At 32.2% G+C, this 16,132-nt stretch overlaps 1 protein-coding gene across 4 annotated transcripts in view; it reads right to left on the reverse strand.

Annotated features, from left to right (window-relative positions):
• The window catches only part of LOC145292946 (protein saal1-like), a 43,993-nt gene that overhangs the window by 17,277 nt on the left and 10,584 nt on the right, over positions 1-16,132 (reverse strand). The window contains exons 1-7 of one of the 4 annotated variants that reach the window (XM_080139124.1): positions 15,598-15,662; positions 14,508-14,647; positions 9,677-9,787; positions 7,659-7,742; positions 4,419-4,498; positions 3,059-3,118; positions 1,214-1,332 (exon numbers count right to left, since the gene is read on the reverse strand). In XM_080139124.1, the coding sequence (XP_079995250.1) occupies positions 1,214-1,332; positions 3,059-3,118; positions 4,419-4,498; positions 7,659-7,742; positions 9,677-9,787; positions 14,508-14,647; positions 15,598-15,649 (646 nt within the window). In that variant the 5' untranslated portion in view covers positions 15,650-15,662. Of the gene's footprint in view, positions 1-1,213; positions 1,333-3,058; positions 3,119-4,418; positions 4,499-7,658; positions 7,743-9,676; positions 9,788-14,507; positions 14,648-14,830; positions 15,219-15,376; positions 15,487-15,597; positions 15,663-16,132 lie in introns of those variants that run through there. The other 3 variants (XM_080139123.1, XM_080139126.1, XM_080139122.1) reach the window with 3 other exon arrangements.

The raw sequence follows: 16,132 nt of genomic DNA on the forward strand, positions 1-16,132 counted from the left end.
TCCAAATTGTTTTATAGTCAACGGGTATATATATATATATATATATATATATATATATATATATATATATATATATAGAATAACAGTATAGTTACATTCCAAATATTTATTTTACATGCAAAATAGCTCCTCCAGCATGTTAAAATTTTGGTACATTTTTTAAGATCCATTTCATTATGCAGACACAAACGATTATTATTATGTCAATACTGCCTCTTTTCATGCATGTACTCTGCATAAAAATTATAAATTGTTTGCTTAGATAGAAAAATTATAAATTGTTTGCTGAGATAGAAAAATTATAAATTGTTTGCTGAGATAGAAAAATTATAAATTGTTTGCTGAGATAGAAAAATTATAAATTGTTTGCTGAGATAGAAAAATTATAAATTGTTTGCTGAGATAGAAAAATTATAAATTGTTTGCTTAGATAGAAAAATTATAAATTGTTTGCTGAGATAGAAAAATTATAAATTGTTTGCTGAGATAGAAAAATTATAAATTGTTTGCTAAGATAGAAAAAAATGCATGAAAAAATAATGCTTTTATATATGCTCTGTTGTTATATGTAACAAACATTGAGCTTCTAAATAAAAAGTATCGGTATACCCAAAGAGTGAAATATAATTGAATAAACATATTTTACCAAAACATCTATCTATGTCGATTTCTTGTTGATTTTTTAAAACGATAATACAGTCAATTAGCGTCTTCACCTTTAAGATCTGTTTTCTTAGAAAATCGTCCATATTTTATTTGGACATAAACAAATAATATTTTTATTTATTTATTATTTTTTAAACAGTAATCTACGGACATACATGTTTCGAGGTACCTACATTGATGAGAGGTAGGTACCTCGAAACATGCATGTTCATAAATTACCGTTTTAAAAATAATATATATATATATATATATGTAAATTTAACCGTCTCTTTATCAATTATTCTTACTCTTTACTATCCTTTATCAGGTTAACAATAATAACACAACAAATTCTATATATAACGGTCTTTGTGTTGGAGAAGAAACTCTGAGCAATGCATCATTAAAGAAGTAAAAATAAAATATTGAATATTCCTATTTTACAAATAACAAAAATAAAAACTTTAGTAACATTGTGTTAGGCTTCAAAATAGGGAATAATAATATTACGACAGCACTAACGTCGAAACAAGAACATTATTATAGAGTTTAAAAACTGGAATCATACCATTTGTAGAACTGGTCAGAATAAATTTGATTTGTTCGAGAATTTCAGTTTCTTGTTGTTTAATAGCATTGATCCAAGAAGACTTGCTATCTTCGTAACCAAGACAAGAATATATCAATCTATCAAAACAAAAGAGTAAAAGACTAATGTCAAAAAAGGAGTATTAAAAAAGAATGTCAAAAAAAAAAAAAAAAAGAAATATGGGAAGCAGTATAATAAAAAAAAAGTATAAAAATAGTATTAAAAAGAGGTAAGTGCTTGTCTAGAATTTTTAATATGAAACACAAAAATAAAGAAAAATGTGTATGATGTACATACTCATGATGAGAAAAAAATATTATGCCCCAAAAATCACATAAATTGATCAAATAGTTTTATCAATAGTTTATAGTTTTACTTAAAAAGTAAGAAAATCAAATTTTATGGTGAAACTACAAGAGACAATCTTGCAACATCATCTTGAAAGCAGTGAAGGCGCAAGGGAATAACTCTAAATAATTCAAATTTGCAAGATTTAAAAAAAAACTAATCTTAACGTGGGAAAGAAAAACTCAAATTCACTTAAAAATAATTTTCTATATAAAAATAAAACAACTTAATCAATTTACATGATTTTGCTGTGCAATATTTTCTTACTGTCACAAAAATTCTGGTCAAAAACCAAAGAGTATAATAAAAATGTATGAAAAGGAGCATACAAAGGGACATGTAAAAGGAATTATTTAAAAAAAAAAAAAGATTATAAAATCAAAGGAAATAAGGAAAAAGAACGAAGCTGGAACATAAAATAAAATTAATAAAACAAGTAAAATAAAAAAATGTATTACAATAAATTATTACAATGCAAATTTGATCAAAGCTATGTCACTGACTGTTACAACTTAAAAAAAAATAATAAAGTTAGTTCTCTTGGATCCAAGAAAAAGAGTTATTTGCCCTTGGAAAAGCAGATCGGCAATGGCAGTTGAGAGGTAAACAAAACTATTATCACAAACTATTATCATCACGCATCCATTGACTTGTCGATTATCATCTTGTTCTTTAAGTTGTTGAATAAATCTACTAAAGATTTCGTCCTTCTTTCATTTTGAGTTGAAAACATGTATCATTAGATGAAACCCTATGTGAGACTCTCACTAAATTTTTTATGTAACTTTATAACTAAAACTATCTTACTAAATTTTTTATGTAACTTTATAACCAGAACAATCTCACTAAATTTTTTATGTAACTTTATAACTAAAACTATGTCACTAATTTTTTTTTGTAACTTTATAGCCAGAACTAAGTCACTAATTTTTTTTTTGTAACTTTATAACCAGAAATATGTCCCTAAATTTATATATTTATAACTAAAACTATCTCACTAAATTTTTTATGTAACTTTATAACCAGAAATATGTTAAATTTTTTATGTAACTTTATAACCAGAACTATCTCACTAAATTTTTTATGTAACTTTATTACCAGAACTATATCACTAAATTTTTGATGTAACTTTATAACCAGAACTATGTTACTAAATTTTTGATGTAACTTTATAACCAAAACTATGTCACTAAATTTGTTTTGTAACTTTATAACCAGAACTATGTCACTAAATTTTTTTTTGTAACTTTATAACCAGAAATATGTCCCTAAATTTTTTATGTAACTTTATAACCAGAACTATGTGACTAAATTTGTTTTGTAACTTTATAGCCAAAACTATGTCGCTAAATTTTTTATGTAACTTTATAACCAAAACTATGTCACTAAATTTGTTTTGTAACTTTATAACCAGAACTATGCCACTAAATTTCTTTCGTTTTGCAAAATATATTTTGAAAATAGTATAAATATTACCTGCATATCTGCACCAAACATAATCCATCTGGGTTTTGTAATAACAATAATACCATTTGACTGCAATAATAAGAAAAATAAACAATAATAATAATGAAAAAAGACGCATGGAAATTACCCGAGTTATCTCCCTTGGGTTTATACTTGGCCAACATGAAGAAATGCATTCTCCTAACGCAAGAGTTTTAATCTTGTTCCACTCATTATAAAATTTAGGATGAGATTTTTATTGACGATCTTATCTGTTCATTAAAATTTATTTTTTAGTATTTCTTTTCTAATAATAATTAGAATTTGATTGTTCAAACTATTTGGTTTTTATTTTCTTAACATTTCAAGAATTGTATGAAGAGAATGATACGATATATGTGTGACCTGAATCTTAAAGACGGGCTTAGGTCTGATGACCTCAGAAGATTAAATCTGAACAGCATAGGAAGATGTATGCAGAAGGAGAGACTTCAATATTGCAGCCACGTTAAAAGAATGGATGAGAATTGGATGAATGACATACGTCCAAACATGATATAAATGCAAGAATGCCTTAGGGATCGATCCTTGAACCTTTATTATTCCTTATAGTCATGAATAACCTCCCTGATAAAATTGTGTCTGAGATGGGTATATTTGCTGGTGATACAATGTTTTATAATAGACATGAGATTAAAACGAATGTACACATATCCAAGACAATGGAATATTCAACATGATCAGATCCTTCCTAAACACAAGAAAAATCCAAGTTGTCTTTGATGGCTGTATGTCTAAAAACAACAAAAAATATGCTATTAATGCAAGTGTGCCCCAGGGGTTGATACTTGGACCTTTATTATTCCTGATATTCATAAATTACCTCCCTAATAAAATTGTTTCTCAGATGGGTATATTTGCTAATAATGCTCTATAATAAGCATAAGGAACAAACGAATGTACACATATCTAAAGTGATAACAGAAACCTTAGAAAACGACTTCCAGTCGGTAGTGAAATAGTTTAATGCCAGAAAAATATTTATGCTTTAAGTTATTTATATTTGAAAATATTTATTCATGGTGTTTGTTTATTCAATGCTGAATATTGAAAAAAGTTTTCTTTGCTTCAACTATTTTACATCTTCAAATATTTATTCATGATGTTTGATTTGGTTGATTTGTACAGAAATTTTTTTATTGTTTTTGCTTTGATTTTGCAGCAGGTGATCAAGTTTTGCAAAGGGAAAGGAAAAAACAATAGCATCAATGTTTGGTGCATTTTATGTTAGGAAGTTGATATCTTTAGACAGCCTGATCTGGTAGGATCAAGGATAGAAAAAAAATTGGGAGGGATGCATTTAGGGATGGTATCATTCAACAGTACTTACATAAGATTAGCATCAGCAGCCATCTCTCGACAAACTGTTTCATTGCAGGCAAGATTCCCCAAAATGCCAACACATATTTCCTGGAATAAAAATGACATTATTGTTCAGTAAAAAAAAAATGTCAGTTGAGCAGTTGTTGTTAGAAGTTTGCTTAGTGAGACTGGGATACTTGAACTGGGCATTACTCTCTCTAAATGAATCTTATCTTTTAAATACTGAGTGCTCCTCGCCTCATAAAAAAATGCTACTCATGAAATCATGAATTAAATACACAACAATTTCTGCAATTCATGCTCTGATGAACTCATAGCACTTATGCCCCTCAATGTACATACTTCAACGTACATAGTTCAATGTACATACTTCAACGTACATACTTCAATGTACATACTTCAATGTACATACTTCAATGTACATACTTCAAGCTAACCAAACAAGCAGTAAAATCTCACCCCTTCACTGTTGATATCCCTAGATGCTGTAAAGCCTTCTACTTTCAGACTGCTAGGCTTTGGAATTCCTATCCTGTTTCCTACTTCCCTGACTGTACTAAGATGCAAAAGTTTAAATGTAATGCAAACAGACATCTTGCTGCCCAAGTCTCTACAGTCTCCTGTAAACATGATCTCAAATAGTAGCCATTTTCGTTGTGGCAATATGCCTCATTTGGGTTGAAGAAAAAATCCAACCATATTCGGTACAGAGAAACGTTTATCTATACTTGACTTGTCCACCAAATTACAGCCAGCAATAACCAACACGTTTTCTTTTATTGCAATTCAATGATAAGCACATCTAGATGTAATGTTTTCAGTTTCTTAATAGAGTCACTTTCTTTTACATGTATAGAAAAGGTAAACTAGAGAGGGTCGAAAGATTTTAGTGCTTATTTTTGGAAAGAAATAGTTCACACATGAGAGAGAGAGACTAGTATTCTCTAAACTAATTCAACTACCATATTAAGGATAAATGGATGGACACCACAGTGAACAGAGTCTTAGAGGGAGTCATTTCACTCTCGACGACTATCAAAGTTTTCCTTCAGTTATTACAGCACTATTAGCCGACTGACACAAAATAACATCCCATAGGTAATCTGATCTCAAACTAACATTTCTTTGTGAACTTTATTTTTCGTGGAAACTTTTTTATTTCTCAAAATGTGTGTCACTTCTTGCTGTACTTAGTTTGACATCAGTCAACATTAACACTAGTTGATGTAACCGCTATCTTCACCTAGGGTCATCAATTATGTAACATAGATAAAACATACAAAATTGTTAATAATTCTAAAACAGTCTTCCCTTGATACATTTCTTGGATTTTGGCTGTGATAACCGTCTTCAGCTCAGAAATAGTCTGACGATTGGTTTTATAGACATTATCTCTGAAATAACCCCAAAGATAAAAATGGGATGCAGTGTTGGGGAATAACCAGTGAAACAAACATCACGAATGTGTTCTTGCAGCCATCTCTCACCAGACAGTCTCGTTGCGAGGCAAGATTTAATCAAAATTACCAACAAATATTTCCTTAAATGAAAAAGGTATTATTGTTCAGTAGAAAATCAACTGAACAGTTCTTGTTAGAAGAGGTTTGCTCAGTGAAGTGCGGCAACTTGAACTGGGTATTACTCTTTCTAAGAGGATTTACAGATCATAAAACTAAACTAAAATGGGAAAACACTAATGCAAAGTCTTCAAATTTACCATGCTTCAATATATCTGACCTACTCTTCTCTCTGTGTGGAGTGTGGTGGAATGAGATATAAACACATCTAGCTGCAATAAGAATAAAAAATGCCAGGATCACCAGTATCTGTGAGGGTTTAAATTAGAAAATAATAATGAAGGTACATAGCCGGTTCCAAGGCCGCCACAAGACTGTCATCAAAAACCAGTGGTGGATTTATTGTCAGTAAGTCCAGAGCATCCTTTTAGGACTGAAAAAAAAAATCTCCACCTTCAATAACTGTGTGGCTAAAAACTCAAATAGACAATTGGACAACAACTACTTTATCTGAGAACTCATTGTTCAAACTCCTCGGCCTAACATTCACTGGCAATGTAACCTAGCAGAAGTTACTGGAGATTTGGTCATAAACTGAATGAGTACCATGTTTTCTTTTTTCCTAGACAATAATCTTGCAAATAAATATTGCTCATACCCTGTAGATGGATGACCATTTGGGAATACCAGGTGTTGTAATTAGTGATGAGACGATTCCTATATTTTTCCCTAATTCCGATACAATTACCAATTCCGATTCTTTATGACTCTCTTGATATTTAACTATAAAGTTGGTACCCCCCCCCCCCCCCGATTACAGTAAAAACACACATTAAATGTACAAATATTTTCTCACACGTAAAAGTACACTTGCGGTGGTGATCTATAAATTTTAATTTTACTGGTAGTTTTAAAATCAATAAATATTTTTATGATTGCATTGTATACAAGCAGTGTAAGATTTTGCTTTAAACAAAATCAAATAAAAGCGAGAATTAAAAGAATCGTTTTTGGCATCAAAAAATATGGATAAACTTTTCCGATTCTGATACCCATAAAAGTTCAGATTTTTCAGGTTCCGGATTCAGATTAATTGTCCCAACATTAGTTGTAATCAAAAACTCTAAGTGTAATGTATCTCAGTGTTTAAATAAATTTCTGAAAGCATAACTGACTGGCATTTTGGGTGTTTTGTTTTGTTATTTATTATTATTATTATTTTTTTTTTTTTTTTACAAATTATGCTCAGGTAAACAAAAACAAAAAATAAATGTAAATCTATATAGATAAAATGTGATTCCCTAGTTTCACACCAATATTTAAAACTGCTGGTAAAATGAACAAAAGTTTACTATGTACTTATATGTTAGGTTTAAAAAAAGATAGTACATCAAAAATTATACAAATTCATCCTGTATTTTTTTTTTTTTTTTTTAAATCTAATTTTATCAGTGAAATTTCCCAGCAGACATTTTCAACCTTTATCAAAGAGACATAACTCAAACTTACATTTCACATAATTATTCTAATAAAACTGGATAGAAAACATTTACAAATAAAATTTTATTTTATTTCATAAAAACAAAAGTACTGGAATGATTTGCATAGATTTTGGTGTACAGCCTTTTTATTTTAACCTTGGAGGTATGTGCAGGATTAAATTTTTGTGCAATTGTAATTTTTTAATATTGGGATAAAACTGGAGAAGCACTGATAAAATTTCTACTTACCGTAACACGAGGGGCCCTCGATTTGGCTATCACAGCTGAAAGTAATTCAACCGATTTGAATTCTCTCATGAAAACCACAACATCCTAAAAGAAAAAAGAAAATAAAAAGCTTAACTAAAAATAAATTTCAATACTTTTCTTTACCTGAATATCTAAACATTATGCAAGTGAAATACAAATTTTGTGGCACTTATTTTAATTAAGACAAAATCACGAGAAGGAAATCTGATAATGTTGTTGATATTAGAATAATGCACCATCAATTTATTTGCTTACACTGCACCATCTGGTGGTAGTAGTCTGCCTTTACTTTTTAGATTATATCTTCATCATTGTCATTATGGGAAGCACTTTTTCGCCTTGGTGGGTGATGAATGACTAAATATGTAAATTGTTTAACCTCAATTGGCAATCACCTAGAGATGATGTCTCGATAAAAACACTGGTTCCCATCACCTCACTGGGTTGATGTCAAGAAGGGCATTCGACCGATAAAAATTTTGCCTCAAAACAATCTGACTAGAAAGAAATTTGGAAGTCAATTCCTAAAAGTTGTCCAACACATGTCAGCATGTAAAACTAGCATTACATGGCTGATAATGATCTTATCTATCTATCTATCTCTCTCTCTCTCTCTATATATATATATATATATATATATATATATATATATATAGAAAAGTGACCTTGTCTCTCTGAGGAACCTCTAATTGTAGGAAAAACAAAAAATTTGTACAAACCTCTCCTTAAAATTTCAATGATAAAAGGGAGATAATTCCTTGTCGAATTTAAATAGAATTGCCTTCCCTTTGTCAACCAATTTTTTTTTCTCACATGTACGAAACCATAGCCAAAAAATAAAAAACAACTCCAAGAATACAAAACCAGGACCAAAAAACAAAAAACAACTCCAAGAATATGAAACCATCTACAGAGCCAGTAATTTTTGTTTCTTTTCCAAGATAATGACCAACATGCCTGACGAAGGTTGAAGGCTACACCGGCTGAAACGTTGCACAAATAACACTCACGATGAGAATAATAGTCCGATCAAAACAAGTAATATAAACAACTTTGTTAATCTGTGCAACATAAAACGATATTAAAAATTAACACATTTATTCAACTGCTAAATATATTCACCTTTAAAACAACCATAACAACAATAAGAGAAAAAAGAAAATATTATATAAAGAAAATTTGATACTTGTACAGTTTAATCATTAAAAAATGAAAATATCGAAAAAAAAAGGTTAAACTGTATGTATCCGTTATGGAATGAATTTCTCCAAAAAAAAAAAAAATTTCACTTAATTTCATCAAGTAGTTTTTTTTACAGCGAAAAAACAATTTGTTATGATACCGAGCAAAAGGTTTGATTTTTAGGAAGAAAAGCTAGTATTAAAGATAGGGAGGGAGTATCAGTGCTTTAAACTGAGTTATCTCCCATGGCGTTTTCCAAAAATTCAAAGATGGCTAAAGACATGTTTTTCCGCTGTAAAAAAAAACTGCTCAATCAAATTAAGTGAAATTTTTTTTTATGGAGATCTTCAGTCCAAAACGGATACGTACAATATTTTCATTTTTTAATGTCTTGATTAAACTGTACAAGTTCCGAAAATTTTAATTTATAGAAGGCAATACAATGCAGAGGTGTAACGGATGAATACAAACTGAAACAAATTAAGATATAATGGTGGAATAAACTATGCAGATTCATCTTTATAAATACAATGTACATATGCATGTATATATATATACATTTTTTAAATATTTTAAATGTATTGTGTTCTTACTTATTTAAGGTGGAGTATCTGTATTATATTTTGGGAAATATTCCTTCGTTAGATGTGTTTGACTATCACACAATCATATTATATCACATCTTTATATATCTAATATATAAAATAAAGTCAGCTACTTTCTACTTTTTGACTTTAGACCTAAACAACTTCTTTTCGTAAAATATCAATATTAATCGTTCTACTAAAAGAAAGTTCACAAAAATGTCTACTTACAGAGTTCATGGACATATCCCAAAGGTTGCACAATTCATCCTGAAGATCTTCATCAATGTCCACGCCAAATTCATTCTCTTCATTTTCAGATTCGTTTTGTTTATCAACTTCCTAAAAGAGAGAAAATTACATTTTGTAAAATTTGGTAAATTTGTATAAACGATTTACACACAATACTGAATTGCAATTGGGTTATAGAAAAGAGAATTTTCATTATAGTAAAAAGAACTTTTATTTTTTGTAATAAGACAGGAGACTTGTGTTCGATATTCAAAGTGGGTTAAGTACAGGGTCGCGGAGTGGGTTGGTTGGTTGTTTTACGGCATATCAACCCTTTTCAGGTTATTTAATGCCGAATCCAGTTATTTTGAAGAAAAATCTTTTAATAGAATATATTTGTTGTTTTCAAGTCAGTTTCTATTTAACCCATAGTTGGGACCCTAACAGGTTAGAGTGGACCTGGGAGCAATAGCAATTAAAGGGTGGCTCCACACTCCCCGAAGCCCGCAAGCTGGGGCCTCACCATTGGATATAGTTTAAGGTCATATCCAGGACCCGCGGAGTGGGAGTCGGAGGTTTTAACTGGAGTCGGAGTTAGATTTCTAAGAAGAGTCAGAGTCAGAATTTTTTATCTGACAATCTTATATGTGGTCATTTCTTCTTGTCCTGTCAAATTGTGCTCTGGGTTATTTCTTGATGGTATTGATCAAAGAACCTTAGATTAACTTGCTATTTGAGTTGTAACATTCCACGACTGGCATATTACATTTTCTTTTTCTTAACATGATACATACTCGGGAATATCGTAACATAAGATGATGCGATGTCATACGTGCAAAGGCGACAAAATTTAAGGACGAGATTTAAGTTAGTCATGAAAAAAGCAACCATGCAAGTTCGCATGTTGACTGCCTTATAATCTAAAAAGCAATTTAAGTTTAAATTGACATCCCTCCCTGCCTGCAAGATGATAATTACAGCCAATATAATTAGTCAATTAATTGTAACATTATGAACAGTGTGACTCAATAAATGTATACATCTTCTCGACCCGGTGCTGTAAAATTAATTGCTTTCTTTATTATAAGAAAATATCTTTTTATTTTAGTTGTATATATTTGAGTAAGTGGGACAGACATGCATAGCGAAAAGGCCTTTGTTGGGGAGGAGAACAACAATGAACAGATACATTGAAGATATAGTTTCAAATAAATGTTTCGGAATCACATACATATAATAATTAAAATAGATGATCCTACTACATTTGTTCAGATCTGTACTTGCTGAAATGACTGTTTTTCAAGGATTCATTTATTATTTTTGTAATTCTGAAAAGAACCCATTTTCCGCCTCTACACTCAGCATTTCTTTTTGCGTTTATCCTGTAAACTGAGATCTGCACTAGATATAGGTAAAGGCTTAGTCAGGATGAAGTCTGGTTGTCTTGAAATCACTGTGATCAGTAAAATTCACAAATACAACCTGTTTGAGGACTTAAGCCTTCTTTCGACCATTGTCATTTTTAAATTTTCCTCCATCACTTGTCGCTTTCAAGTCAGACACATTGAAGATATAGTTTCAAATAAATGTTTCAGAATCACACATATAATAATTAAAATAGATGGGTCTACAACATTTGTTCGGACGTGTACTTGCTAAAATTACTGTTTATCTCGGATTCATTTATTGTTGTGGCTGCCATGTAAATCAGAGGGATAAGCTTTGTCCATTACACTATCCAACCACTTTTGTTTCGGCTGCCTGTTCAACAGTGTTTTCATTTGTACACAGTACAAATTTCTCTCGTTTTGTCCGAGATTGTCATATAACAGCAGTGAATAACAACATTTCAGATTTAGTCAAGTCTGGTCGATGTAGAAGTCAAGCACCTCTTCGTCCCCATATCCAATAGTCTTTTTTCTGCTTCCTTTCTCAACTGCCAGCACTCCAGGGTCATACCTGGTTGCTCTATTTGATACCCAGTAGTCGTATCTGGTCGCAAAGAAATGGCTATATATCGATGTACATGAATCGTTTGTTTCTTTCCCCGACTCCGTTTCAATTCTACTCTTTGGAATACGTTTTGACGATCATCTAATCAGTAGAAGATGTGGTCCTGAATGGGATTTTCATTAAGCAGATCTCAACCCACCTCAGGTTTTTATCTATGAGGTTATCTTAACGATAGTGTCTATCAAAACAATCTCCAAAACTATTCCTGAACTGAAGAAGGCCATCATAGACAAAATCAGGGCGGTACCAGTAGAGGAGTGTTATAATAATTCTTCCAGTTGTCAAATTGTTAAATAAATGATTTATAATGTTGATCTCCATAGAATCGTTTTCATCCAGTTTGTTTTTTCATATTTGTGTCTTATCATTCACAAATCATTTCACAAAAGTAATGGATGTCAGCAAGAGGGTCAAAACTGAAGAAAGTCATTACAACTCAAATCAAGAAAATTAACAAAAGAGGAGTGTGTCAGAGTTATTAACAATTTATTAACAATTTCACATCCTGTATTCACGTATATTTATCATTGAACTTCGATAAAACAAAATCTGTTGGACATTCATGATTAAAACTTGATGGACAAGTCAGGCATAAACGTAGTTAAATGTGTAACAAAATAACAAATTACACGAGAACAATAAGAAGATAAATTCAAGTATCGTCTTTATTTAACACGGACAAAACCATTTAATATAAGCAAAAACAAAAAAGTTTATTTATACCAAATTTGGTTTGATTACAGAAAAGATTGTGAGTTGGATTAACAATTCTCTAGGTTGCATTTGGGGAAGAGGTGGAGCCAGGAAGGGAGGTATTGTGACAGTGTTGTTAGATGATGATGATGATGATGTAAAGAAAGAGCATTGTTAACAAAGGTTATTATTATATTTATTTAATACACGCACAATTATTTGTAGATATAATGAACTGATAAAGAAGAAATCTGTTTTCTTCCCTGATAATTAAAAACATACAAGCTGAAAAAGCTGGTATCTTGGATTAGAAAATGTCTCCAGAAATGTCAGAAATGGTGCCTTTTGGCAATTTGACAAGTCCCATCTCACTGCCACTCTTGTTAAGAAAAACAGTTAACCTAATTCCTTGGGGAAGTCAAATTTATTTGGTGATCACCTGAAATACAGGGCAGATGTTATGAGTTTCTTTGGATAGTAAAAACAAGATAGCAGATACTATTTCATGTGGCCATTAATTGTTGCCAGGCCTTGGAGAGAGAGAGAAACCGGGTTGTGCAAAAGGAAATAGATTTACTTATTTTTTTTACTTATAGCAAATGGCATTTGAAAAAAACCCTTGATTATGCAAATGAAGCTCAAGAGGAAGAGAGACTCTGCCACTTGAGTGATGGTAAAAGGTAGAGACCTAATGGAGGGTGAAGGCAATGGGGCCCTCCTGTTGAGAGTGGCAGTCAGAGATATAAATTTGAGGAAGAAGAGGAAAAGGAAAATTTTTTCAAAGCTTAAGAATTACAAAAAAACTGCCCGAGATTGGTTTACTGAGAATCGTGAAATAAAATTCTGTTGATCGGGAGGCAGAGTCAAGCCCACCTAATTCTCAATATAATGAAAGGCAAAAATAGTCTCGAGGACATACTCTCACACCATTCAGAGAAAAAACCCTTGATTTAAGTCTCACTTGGCTCCAAGCCACTGAATCCCCCCCCCCCCCCGATTTAGGGTTGACCGCCCCAACTTTACTAACAAAAGTTGTCAGTCCCCAAACATTTGTATATTGATTTGGAAACTTATGAATGATCAGAGTTTTGTAACTTTCAGTGAATAATTATCACTTTTTTATACAGCAAGCCCAATTATCGACTTGTTATTCTTTCCAGTGACAGTGGCTTGAGAGACCGGGGCTCAATGGATCATACACAAAAGCAACATGGGGAGAGTAACAACCTGTTCGACCGGATCCTCTCATCAACCAGGACCCTCATCAAAGAAACAGCTCAGTATAACCCATCCGTTTGATGGTGGGGCGTTACTTGATTGTCGTGGGGATGTTTCTAGCTTCACGAGTGCGAACAAATGATCGTTTGCCTGGGAGAGTTACTTGCTTCATCATGTGATGGCATCAGCATTACCAGTGTGGTCAAACGGTATTCAAAAATGATAAGACATATCTCAATGGTGTGAACTTTTCTGCTTGGCCGCTGTCCAGCTCAGGTCATTGCCTCCTGGAGTCACTCTAGCTGTGATGTCTGTTTGGTGTTGATTTCTGGCTGTTTGGGTGGTGACAAATGACACACAACACAGATTTGTAGAAAAAAATTATCCGCTTTATTTTACAATATTATACATTAATAAAAAAAAAAGTGCTAAATTACAAATTATTTCTTTTATCCTAACTAGGCTACCTTAGCTGATTCTTGGTGCAGGAGGAAGGGGTGCCCACTTTTCGTTTTCCAATGGAGACACCAAAATATGCGTGTCCACTACGTGCTAATCAGTCGAAAAAAAGAGTGCTGTAAGAATGGGATTATGGGGAGTTTATTGCCTAACCCTTATGCGACAGGCCCCATCACTCAGCAAAAATATTCATGTTACTACGTTGAGAGTGGCACCTAACTAACAGCAGTCCACCGAGATCCAAAGCGGACAAATCTGTTGACATCACTTGCTGGATATCGTTGGAGAGAAAGGGGTACAATATCATCTTGTATTATCACTTAAGTCACATAATTTTTTAATGCTTTAGAAAGTATTAATGATGTGGGACTTTCTTAAAATAACTTCTACTTCATGGTATCACCCAAGAATTAATAAAATAGACATAAAAAAAATCATCTCTTCTTACCTGGATAAGTTTCATAAGAACTGTAAATAACCATTGTTTACTGAAAGCTGTTCCTTTGATGACATCGGCATCCACCAAGTCCTCATATTCTTTAAAACCTTCTGGCATTGGTGGGTTCCATCGATGAGGACTCTCAGAAGCTACAAAATAAATAATTTGTTATTTAATAGTTCTGGGTCATAAGTAATGTCTAATTGTTTTGGATTCATAAACAAAAAACGCAAATTGGTATCAGTTGAATATGTGGTCAACCTAATTTTAAAAACTCTATCACAATTATTAGACTATCAAGTACCAACCAACTTTTCTTTTATAATTCTTACTTTTTGGTAAGTGTAACAAGAGTTTTGGACTACCCTTATTAGTAAGGTTAATGAGACTTTTGGACCACTTTTTGGTAGGAATAGCAAGACTTTTGGACTAACTTTTTTTTTTGGTAACAGTAATGAGACTTTCGGACCATTTTTTTGTAGGGGTAAAAAACTTTTAAATGACTGTTTGATAGGTGGAGTAAGGTTTTTACACTATTCTGTTCTGTTTGATAATATTGGTTAAAAAAAAAAAAAAGGTTGATATGCCACGGAGACAAATGGTGAAATTCAGATGGTGGGAAAAGAAAGGAAAGAAAAGGGAAAGAAAGAGAGTTCAAAGTGTGTTAATTGTTCGTAAAAAGTTGTAAAAGAGAGTGGAGTGATAAGAAATGTCCTGTTTCTTCTGAAGAGAACCTTTGAGTAATTTTAGGTGATAAAAAAGAAATTATTGAGTTGATCATGAAGAGAAAGCCTTGTTAGCTCCACTTGTCCTGGGAATCTGAAGAAATAAATGATAAAAGTGATAGCTCTTTATCCAAACATCTTAAAACATTTCACCGAATATGGTCTCCGAAGATATGGCTGTCAGTTTTGTTTTTGTTGTCATCATAAACCAAATTATGAATTTGACGATGTCAGGGACAAGATGCTATTAACCTGGTTTCCCAACATATGTCAAGCAGGTGAATGGCTTATCAAGAAGGGCGGGGGGGGGGTGTAATCACTCACACACTCACACACACGTATGCAGTGTGTTTAATTAAAATACGATCGCTAACCCGTTTTTTGTGGTTGAGACTGACAAAGGATTAAAAAACAGAGATAGTACATTTATGATTTCGAGGGCCAACCCAGAAAAGGGAGAGAACTCCTATTCATCTTAGCAGGAAGAGGTAGAAAATAGATAAAGAAGAAGAAAAAGAGAGGCGAACCTAAAAGTCTATTGGCCACTCATGGTCTGATAATGTATTCTCCAAAGTTGGGAATTGTAGAAATAAATAATGTATTATTGAGAATTGGGAGTTAAATTCTATTGGTACGATAGGCTGAGTTATGACCTCGGATTCTTGATATAACACAGTGAGCTAGAGGCAGTCAGAACAAAGAGCGTCAGAAGACAGAAAGAGACACAACTGGTCTGGGTTGAGAGACTCTGCTTTGGTCCCCACTGGACTGTACATTGTTGAAAGCCTGACTCCTGAACTTAGGGTTGGTGAATGAACTTGAAAATCACTCAGACTGACCAAAGGATGCTGTCCACACCCAAACATTAAGGATCTAAGTTAAGACTTGTGAAGAATCAGAGTCTATGAC

Source organism: Euprymna scolopes, chromosome 14, assembly GCF_053919585.1.
Source record: "Euprymna scolopes isolate OS-2025 chromosome 14, ASM5391958v1, whole genome shotgun sequence".
NCBI classification, from domain to species: Eukaryota; Metazoa; Mollusca; class Cephalopoda; order Sepiida; family Sepiolidae; genus Euprymna; species Euprymna scolopes.